We start from the raw sequence: 11,060 nt of genomic DNA, 5'->3' as shown, positions 1-11,060 counted from the left end.
GCATCATAATTATATTATCTTAAATAATTTTCTCTTAAATTTATCCGTCTTATCTTTAGTAAAATTCTATGTTCGATACTTGGAAAAAAAAATATAGAAAAAAATTTTCTTTTTTAGACACTTTCAATCAGCGTGTAAAAATATCTTATAAATTGATTGATCCTCCATTTCTACATTTCTTAAGCCATTATTCTTGTCGGGCGATCAGCTTCTATATTTAAAATTTCATTTGTAAAATTATAAATAAATACCGTTTTAGCTACTTAAGTAGGAAATTTAAACGATTTTAATATAAAAATTTATTTTATTCGATTATTTTATAGTTTAACAAGTGACATCACATTGAGATCGTTGAGGAAATTATCAAGGAGACGACTTTAAAATCACTTCGACCCGTTTAGAAAGGTGACTCTTTAATTAAAAATTATTAATTTTAATTAAACTTTTCGATAAAAGATGATTGACGTAAAGTCAAATTCTGCACATAACAACATAGAAAGCACGTGGTTTAAATAGTAGTTGTGCTGCATCATAACTAAAGAAAAAAAATCAAAAATATTATCATATAACAAAAGATATTATCGCGTTAGATACTACAGGAATACTAATGAATTTCTACAGGAACAAAGAACATTGCTTGGTAGGAAAGAATCCTTTATTTCTTATTGATATTATAAAATAAAAAATTATTTATTGTTAATAGGATAAAGGAAAGAATTGTTTACATCCTGTTGATAGCATCATAAAGAAATAAAGGATTCTTTCCTTTATTTCTCGTTGATAACTTAATAAACAACGAAGAAAATTATCCAAGAGCGAGAAATAGAATGCAAAAAATACGATAAACATTAAAATTATATTTATTATTTTTGAATTGACGAATGCATCTTACAAATTTTCAAAAAAAGAAAGTTTTATTTTTATAAAATTGTCGATTTTATTTGAAATTTATGGATTTTTATAAACATTTTTCAAGTTCCTACAACGCATAGTAATGAAATTTGATACAAGAATATATTCTTTATGGTTTCTAGATAAAACATTATTCACGAATTTAAATGCCATGAATTGCAAAATATTCTTAATTTAATATATAAAAACGAAGACAAATAAAAAGTATTTGTACTTAAAAATTATTTTTTAACAGAGAGTGGCAAACAAAGAATATTAATCCCCCTTTTTTTTAAGCTGTAGAAAGCAAAAGCCACGCTACGGATCAATAATTAACATCACTTAATTTAAATAATCAATATGATAGAGTGATGGTAATTCAGAAAGATTTTTATATCTAAAAATACGTTCTGACGTCATTCTCGATGTTGATTAATCGATTTGTACTGTTACATTACATCACTGACCATCAATCGAACAAAAAAATCCAACTTGACGTACAGAAAATATACAGGACGAGCGTAATAAATTTGGCACCATGTACAAAATTCAACTCCAGTGGCTTCAATACGTAATTTTTGATATGTTAAGAAGGATCTTCCTAGAATTTCCTTCGGGAATGGGAGAAGGATCTTCTTAGAACTTTCTTTATGAACAGGAGAAGGATTTCCTTTTTCAATCCTCTATGGTTAAAATCTTCCCTCTATCAATAAAATTTAAAAGATATTTTACCGTTGTTCTTACAGTAAATGCTCAGAGGGCTTTTATTGTCATCAGTCCTGCTCGGTAGAGAAGCCAAACGTGTTTTAGTCTCTGGTATGTCGGGGTCTACTACCGATAAAACCACAAAACTACCATCGATACCACCCACCACTATAGATAAACCGTCTCGTGTGCTGGTGATGGCATTAGCTTCCGCTGATAATCTGTAATTGGCGATCATCTTCCCATCCTTAACTCGAAACAAACTGATAGTCCTCTTGCCACTGTGGTAGTAAATAACGTGACGATCGGATCTTGTAAATTTTGCTACCACGTTGAAGACACCTTCGGAAATTTGTGGAAGAAGCACTTTGGTGATCGTCCCTTTTCTCAATTCTACTAATTCCAAACCGCCTTTAGAAGGAGAGTGTAAACCTAATTTACCATCTCTAGTGCAAGATCCGTTCCATTTACTGTAAATCCTTACTAGCTTTTTCGCTTTTATGTCAATAATGCACGATTTAGACCCCCCGATTAAACCCACTTGATCGTTGTTATTGGGTATGGCAATTAATTCAGTGAAACCTTTAAGAGCGCGTAATCTCAGTGGTATTTTATGGAGGTAAACTCCTGTTTCAGTACTGTATACAGTAATATATTCCCTTTCTTTTTCCGTATTTACAAATACTAGATACTCCCCTTTGCAGGTCACCACCATTTTTCTAAAAATGGTGTACTGGTAGGTAAAGCTGTATTCCTCCTCGCAGCTTGGAAGACTTAAATATGTACACAGGATTTGCTTCTCCTTTTCTTGCGAGAGTATCAACATTTTAGAATCCTGAACCAGAAGAATTTGCAGAATATTTTTATGAGGTATCCTCTTTGTCACTTCCCCAATTTCCATGTCCCACACTAAACAGTTTCCAGATTCCGCGCATATTATATATCTGCCACTAGAAGTGACTGCTGCGTGAGTGACAATGGCACCAATAGAGCTGTCGGCTAACTTTGTTATTAGTTTTCCTGTGGTCAATGCCCATATTCCAATACAACTTCTTGTTACAGTTACGGCTAAATTATGAACGTCGACCAAATAAACTGCATCTATGGCGCTTTCCATTCTATCGATCACGTGAACTTGCTCGAAAATATTCTTAATATTCCATACTTTCACCGTTCTGTCAATGGAAGAGGATACAACAGCATCCATTTCATCTACTGTGAGTGTCTTCAAGCCAAGTATGCGCCCGAAATGAGCATCTATGGTTTTGACCATTCTTTCGCTTTCCATATCCCATAGGTACAGATATTTCCTAACTCCACCCAAGGCATACATCTTGTTCTTTGTTAGAACTAGAGAACTTTGAGATTTCAACGGTTTAATTGATATGTTTCTCACGTTTTTCGGGAGGGATAGCGATACTTCTTTCTTTTTTTCTATATTCCAGATGCTAAATCCCAGAGAGACGGTTACACATATGCATTCGTTTCTTCCAACGAGATCTAACTGAAGCACCTTCTGGGGTGTACTATAGAACACTTTAGCTTGACACCACCCGGAATTTTTACACAGTTCGTAGCCGGTAATTGTATATCCTCCAATAATATTCGATTGTACCAAGTAAACAAAATGGCGAATCTCACTGAACACTAATCCACCATTGAAATGTATATCTTTGAGATATTTACCATTTATAAAACTCCTTAATAATTGAGTTTCGCCATCTTTCTTATTAAGAAGTAGATGATAATCACTGCAGTTATCATATAAAACGCTGATTAAAGTTAAATTTTCATCATCCAAGACGTATTTTTCATCTAAAACATTTGTTTCGAGTTTAAAAACTAACCAAGCTTTCTCACTCCATGCGATAACACTCGAATTTGTTATGCTGAGCCCTATTATAGAATTTTCTACGTCGCTCTCGATTCTTCGTTTATAAACATCTCCAGAAAGTAGATTAAGTATCAAAATATCGTCGTAATTAGTATACGAAGCGGCAAATCTGTCGTCTTCTGTTAATACTAGAGTTTGCATGATTCCTGGTATATCAGGATTGATATCTCGAGTAATTTCTCCGGTCGATAGATCCCACATAATAAATCTGTTTGAGACGGATAGGATGTATCTCTTATCCGAAGTCAGAACAAAGCCAAAAACTGCAAATTGCTGGCCTTCCAATGAGTACTTCAATGGGCCTCCTGGAGTATGCAAACAATGGTACGATGGAAGCAAAGCGCAATGTTCGGGTCCCAAGTGATCGCACTCGTTTAACAAACATTGTATAAGTTTATAAGAGTTTTTTAAAGGTAGCAATCTACCCAGTAACTGGCTAGCCAGCATGTCGGGATAGTGACTAAGTACAGCGCCACCTAATCTTAATGCATCGGCCACAAGATTCATTTCTCTTACAACCGCTGTGTTAGAGATGTTATTGCAGGTATCTTCAAAATCTGATAACACAGACTGCAATGGGCAACTGGCTAACTTACTGTGTAGCCATGAATAATTAAACAGAACCTCATTAAACATATCATCAAACCTCTGACTTCGAACTAAATGATACGGCAGTTCTCCAAATTTTCTCAGATTATAACGTATCTTGCCGTCCTTGCTCGTAAAATACAGAGGCTGTAAGGGTACTTTACGATCCGCTTCACCCGATTTGTCCTTAAGATTGAATCTTTGTTTCTGCATTTCTGTATAAGTGAACGGTTTCGGCTTTCCTCCTCCCCATTTTCCCAAAAAGTAATCGGCTATGGAGGAATGGAAGTAGTTAACAGTATTTTGATTTTTGAAATAACGCTCGATGGCAGCCTGACGGAATTGTATGTGGTACCAATTCATAACAGAAATGCCACCGGCCTCCCTCTCAGTTAAGTAATTTGGAAGATCTCTGCGTATACGTGTCCATAACAGAGGAGGAATCCTTCTAACAGGTGGTAAATGGTATTGATACACATCGTCCAAGACGATGTCGTCCAAAGATATAAGATCTTCGAGTTCTGATTCGCTCAATCCGTTTCTAGAAGCTGTAATATATGCTAATGCGTGAAAGACCAGCAATTTGCCATGCTGTGTTTCTATTCTATCAAATAATTTCATGATACTATCCATTACAGTGTAAGCTAAACTGTTACTACTGATCCTAGTGTAAGATTTCCATCTGATCACCTCTGCATAAACCAATTTTACAAAAATAGGCAATGTGCATTTTGATATTGCACTCTGCACGATGCTCCACTGATACGAACTCAATCCTCTTCCTTCACGTTTCAACCATACCTTAATGACATATGTTGCTACGTCTTCACTTAAGGGCAACACACGAAGAAAACATTTTGTGTCTTGTATCATCTTCGACAAAATCTCAAAATCTTTACATTCTCCCTCTGATACTGCCGATACTACAAGCTTGACGTTGGGAGGGAGTCTCGTCGGCAGCCATGTCAATTTATTTGAATTGTTTGCAGATGCCAATTGATCAACCGAGTCTAAAAATATGTACAGGGGCTGTTCTTTGGTAGTTTGGCTCAACAAACGCTTAAAATATACAATTAGAGGTATATGTTCATCGGGGACTTCAGTCAAAGGAATTAAATAATTGTAACAGATCTGTTGGCATATGCTAGCCAACATGGGCACCACCGAGGAAGAGTCGGGTGTCGTGCCCAAGAAACGTATAATCTGTATGGCTTTCTGATTTTGGCACCACGTTGGCACCATACTAGCAGCTTTGGCTAGAAGGGATGTTTTTCCGCTTCCTCCATCGCCGTGAAGCACCAAAGGCCTATTGCAGGTGTTCGTAATGTAGTCTTTTATATATTGCAACTCCTCTTCTCTTCCTTGAAAAACTTCTGCTGTGTTCTTGCAAGAATACAAGTGTTGTAATATCTCTGTTACAATCTGCCCTTGAGAGGATAAATCTTCTTTTCTCATAGCTCTATCAACTAGCTTTGTTATGTATTTATAAAAATGGCACTTAAAGTGTTTTAAGTAATCAGCATGCGTTTCGTCATCTAATCCGTCCTTCCCATTCCATTCCACCGTGTACCTGTTTTAAAATAAAGAGATCAATATTTATATCCACCGGGGATAAAATTACATTAATTATTAGTAAATACAGTATAAACGCATATGAATATTTAAAAATTTAAATACTGTATGACGTTTAATTAATTATATTTATGCCCGCGAGATGGCAGAATAATAGTATTCTATGTTTAATATTATAATTCTTCGATTTTTAAATTAATTAACAAACTTTAAATGAATTTAATGCAATAGAAATTGAGATAATATATATTTCAAGCGAATTACTGAAAGCCATCCACCTACTTCATAAAATTGGACTTTTCTATCTTTTCTACAAGTCTTTCGTCTCTAAGATTATTTAACAAATTTTGAGCCTCCACGTCGATATTTTTATTGATAACATCGATAAATTTAGAAGCTTCTCTCAAGTTTCCCATATTTATATTATTTATATGGCGTACGTAAGCAAGGCAATGATTTTTTGTATCTTTTACGTTGAGGATACCATTAATAACTTCTCTTTCCGTCACTAGATGGCGACAGATAAAATTTAAATTATTTTTTATTCATCAATTAATAATACATAATCATATTTTTTTCATAATAAATAAATTAGAAAATTTTAATTTTCTTACGTTATTAAGTAATAATAATAATATATTTATTCAAAATTTTATATGGTAATTATAAAGTACAGCTTAAGCCCGTATCACGTGATACCGAAATATTATAGTGGTCTTACTAGTGCAGGGAGTGGGATACCTGCATTTAGGGACATTGACAAGAAACATTATAATTTTCAAATATGTATGTTGCATATAGGGGTGGATCTGCATAGGGACTAATAGGGCTTAAGCTCTGGGCCCCCAAGTGTCAAGGGCGGGTCACAAAAATTGAATTATTATCGTAAATTTTTAATACTTTTTCATCAACAATGAAATAGTATAGTAAAAAATAGTTAATAGTAATAATATCATAATTATGATAATTTATAGTATTATTTATATTAAAAAAAGGCGGTCCCATTGGACTTCAATAAGCCCTAGTCCCCGAAAATCCTAGATCCGCCCCTGGTTGCATACGTGTAACTTTATGCGAGCCTTATAAATAGTTTTTACATGGGACATATACTGGAATGTATATACAGGAGCATAGTGCTGGAATATACCGGAACACTCCTCCAATATGTAGCTACAGCTAAAGATTGTAGTTATATACTGGAACACTATTACAGCTCTAGAACTAGAACATATAATAGACTGTATATACTAGAACATCGTTCCATTAGCTATATACTATTAATAGAATAGTGTTCTAGTATATATATTCCATTATATGCTCTAGTTCTTGCGCTGGAATACTATATAGGGGACTTATTAGATAATACAGATAATACAGGGTGTTTATAAATGAATGGTGCGATTTTAAAAATTAATAATAAATCTATTTATTATCTTATATGGGCAAACCTTACAGCATAAGCAGCGGCAACTGTCCAACAATATGTGTACCCATGGTCACACGACACGGTAATCAAATTCTTCCCATACGCTGTGTAGCATGTCCTCCGTGATGGTCTGCAGTGCATGCTTTATCCGATCACACAGTTCCTCAAGGGACAAGGGCATTGACGGTACATAAACTTGGTCTTTAACAAACCCCACAAAAAATAAATCGCAGGTTGTTAAATCTGGCGAACGGGGTGGCTAGGGGAGCAGGTTGTTGTCTACTGTTGCACCGCGTCCAATCCAACGTTGGTGAAGAACACGATTAAGCATGACAAACGAAGAGCGGATAGCGCATAAAAAACTTGGACAGTTGCCGCTGCTTATGCTGTAAGGTTTGCCCATATAAGATAATAAATATAGATTTATTATTAATTTTTAAAACCGCACCATTCATTTATAAACATCCTATATATACTCAGCACTAATGCTGAGAATGCTATTAACACTGATCTGACTATATTTAAATAAATGTAGACATTGTGATGAAATTTACCATAATTTTACACAATATACACGTAACTCTACTGCATTGTAATTATTATACACTCAATTTTAATAAATGTATTTTTAAATTTCATTTCTACTGGATAAATACAGGTCAATAAAATAAAATAAACAGTCAGATCTGTGGATTTATTTATTTTTACATATTTTAAAGAATGTAAATTAAATTATTTTATGTAATACAGGATGGCGCTTAAGTCAGTTAACCATATTTTATTTCTTATATTTCAGATATACCTATGAATATGAATTGTAAAGATGTTCTTCTCGTACAAAACTAGTGTTAAACGTGGTTTTAAACAAACGTATAAGTAAGTATTTACATTTTTAAATAATACAGGAAGTTCGTTTTTATAATAGTTAACTGATTTTTGGGACACCCTGTAGTTTAAGTTCATATTTGTTTATCGAACGTAAAAGGTTCAAAGCTAGAAAACTGATAAAACTATTGTCGAATATAATACCTGACATCATGTAATTATGCATTGCATCCTTATCCATTTTCTTAGTTTCGTACAAAGCCTGAGCCGCAATTCGAAGAAATTTTTGGAGATTTTCCAGAGTTGTCCACCAAGTCGACTGATCTTGAGCTTGCAGTTGTGGCATTCTCTTAAAAAAAAAAAATTAAATTAAACTATTTAAACTCCTTTTGTTATACACAAGAAAATGACTGTTTTATTAATCGATACCTCATTATTAACAGGATAACAAAATGAAATTGCACGCAAAACTCTCGTGAAATTTGTCATCGATGAGTGAGTTATTAATGTACAAATTACGTGAGAATTAATGGATTTTTGTAGAGTTATTTTCTTTTCCTAAATTAATTTCCACGTGGCTTACCTTGTTATTGAAGTTCGGTAAGATGGAGCTTATCGGTTGTAGAACGAAAACAGAAGGGATGGCATTTGTATCCTCCTGATACCACGTGCTCAGCAACGTATTATCGTAACCCATAACGGTCAGAGCATCCACAATTTGACGAAATTCGCTACCATCGATGATAGTGGGAATCGGTCTATAGCCATATTTTTGTCCCAGGAAAACCTGAAAATTTTAATTTTAATTAATTATGGGTATTTTATAATTTCCTTAATTAGGAAAGTAATTATAATTACCACAAAATTAGGTCCCATGGATAATCTTTGGCAGTTTTGGATTTCTCTCATACATAAATCAGTTGTCATGTGGTCGTCGGTCGCTTCATCTCTTACACCCCACCTCATATCTACCACCTTTAAAAATTCATAAAGAAAAAAATAATAAATTTTTATTCTTACCTTCGTCCTTTTCAGCGTACACTTCTCTTACTTTATTTTTATTTTTATAAAATAATTGACTGCCATTTTAAAATACAGCATTAAACGAACGTCACGTGTCGTGATCCATTAACACCCTTCTCCAGTTAATGCTTATTGAATGCCCTACAGAAATATATTTTTAGATATAATTTATATATATATATACTTACTTGAAATTCCAGTCCATGTTTTTCTCTACAGAATTCCTTAATTTTTGGGTAAACATCTTCCATTAAGTGATTACGTTCCAGTGACATATCTATATACAAACGTATATAAATTGTTTATAGTCATGCACACGCAACTTATTGAATTTGTATTATCGTTTATAACCTTCCCACATAACAATTTGATAATAAATTCTTAAATTAAGCGCGTAACATGCTCCTGTATAAAATACAATATACTTGCAATGTGTAAAATGATGCCATCTTCGCGCCTAACTTATGCAAATATTATCTAAGACGATGCTCTTACGCCAATTACCATACCTGTGAAAGTCGAACTGGTGAATATCCTAACGATTTTCGAACTGACGGGTGGCATATTGACTAAAGACCCCATAAATATCCGGTCTACGGATTTGTCGTCCATGTCTTAAGGGTATAGATGTAGTATAGAGAGTATACAGATGTCAATTATACGCTCTCGATATATACGTTCCTTCGGGTCACGTGATTGAATCCAATATCTGTTGTCAGGACGACAATAACACGCTTAGAATATATGTAAGCCGGTATACCGAATAGTGGAGATCGGGACGTATCGAGTGCTTTTTTGGTCCTTTAAAACAAATATTTTTCTTTAAATTTACCATGCCACAGTTACATAAATGCGTCATCGACAGATTGTTATCGCTCTTGTATATAAATTTGTCGTTCAAGAATTTTTACTCCCCTAAAAATTATTTAGTTAAGTTAAATTATCTTTAAAATCAAGGGAATTTTTCGAATTTTTTACGGAAAAAAATCGTTTCATTTAACGAATTTTTTCTAAAGTCATCACTGAAATTTCCCTAAAATTAAAAACGTAAATAATTATAGAGATACAAAGAATTTTTTAAAAATAATTTCTTAAACTTTTTCTTATTTAAGTTGATAAAATACAGTTGAATCTGTAATAACTGCGGTTATTTTTCGTAAACAGTTTTTCATTTAACGAATATGAATACAAAATAACCTCCAAACAACGGCCACCTTCGAAAACTTGAAGAGAAATTTTAAATATTTTTTCAACGACTGAAAAATCCCTAAATATCAATAAATTAAGCAATTTTTACGGAAATTTTTCCACGTTTAACGATAATTCCTTAAACGCAATTTACCAAATTATAATATGCAAAACAATTCTTGAAATTAATTAAAAACATAGAAATAATTTCATATATTTGAAGACACTTAAGGAAATTTCCCTATAAGAGTTTATAAAAAGTTTTTAATGGGGAAAAGTTAAACATGCTTATTTTAGGAAAATTTCACGTGTTATAAAAACGAATTCTAATTTGGCCATTAACTTAATGGAAGTACATTTTATGTAATTATTTGAATAAATTAAGGGAATAAGACTGATATTTTTCCTTTTTATAACAGGAAAAAAAAAACCCAATAAAAAATATTTAAATAAATTAATTAAAATTTTAATTTAATTTTTTTATACAGGTTTGAGAAATATTAGCACGAAATTAGCATGTTATTCCATCTGTTTAAACAAGGGAAAAAATTAGTATAAATTAGGGAAATTTCGGGCAGTATTTCAACGGTCATTACGACTTGAACATTTGTTTCTGATAAAGATTTGTATTATTAAATATTAATGTTTCCTTTTGCGTTTTTCGGAAAGGAAATCGTAAATTTTTAACAATTGCATCTGCTATAAAATACACGTATCGAACGTAAGAACTTTATGCTTATAAAATATTTCTGTATTTTACTCACGAAATCTACGTAACGAGTTATCGAGTAGTATAATTTCCCTCCACGATAGGGATTTTTTGAAAGAAAAATTCATATTTTGTTTTAAAAATTTCCTTGTAATTTATTACAAAAATGTAATTTATTGGGAATTATTAGGAATAAATTCAAATTGTTTGGATTGAAAAAAAAAATTTTTTTAAAGGAA

At 32.8% G+C, this 11,060-nt stretch overlaps 1 protein-coding gene across 1 annotated transcript; it reads right to left on the bottom strand.

Annotated features, from left to right (window-relative positions):
* Positions 1-966: 966 nt before the first annotated feature.
* Positions 967-9,560, bottom strand: LOC111642176 (NACHT and WD repeat domain-containing protein 2-like). Its single transcript, XM_023388464.1, has 7 exons — positions 9,434-9,560; positions 9,113-9,201; positions 8,760-8,876; positions 8,485-8,688; positions 8,106-8,250; positions 5,933-6,158; positions 967-5,648 (listed from the first exon to the last, which is right to left on the bottom strand). Exons 1-7 carry the CDS (start codon positions 9,534-9,536, stop codon positions 1,598-1,600), a joined length of 4,935 nt encoding a protein of 1,644 aa, XP_023244232.1. The 5' UTR covers positions 9,537-9,560; the 3' UTR covers positions 967-1,597.
* Between the last annotated feature and the right edge of the window lie 1,500 nt (positions 9,561-11,060).

This window comes from Centruroides sculpturatus, unplaced genomic scaffold, assembly GCF_000671375.1.
Source record: "Centruroides sculpturatus isolate CEXI.00-Female unplaced genomic scaffold, Cexi_2.0 scaffold1338, whole genome shotgun sequence".
Taxonomy (NCBI): domain Eukaryota; kingdom Metazoa; phylum Arthropoda; class Arachnida; order Scorpiones; family Buthidae; genus Centruroides; species Centruroides sculpturatus.
Note: the sequence above shows the minus strand (reverse complement) of the source record. Positions and strands in the feature narration are given on the sequence as shown.

What these genes read in the sequence shown, in the direction of transcription:
- LOC111642176 (XM_023388464.1), bottom strand. Translation starts at nt 9,536, where the DNA reads ATGGACGACAAATCCGTAGACCGGATATTTATGGGGTCTTTAGTCAAT. An exon ending in CACCAGTTCGACTTTCACAG is followed by an intron (nt 9,202 to 9,433) that starts GTATGGTAATTG and finishes GTTTGTATATAG; the next exon opens with ATATGTCACTGGAACGTAAT. An exon ending in AACATGGACTGGAATTTCAA is followed by an intron (nt 8,877 to 9,112) that starts GTAAGTATATAT and finishes GAATTTTTAAAG; the next exon opens with GTGGTAGATATGAGGTGGGG.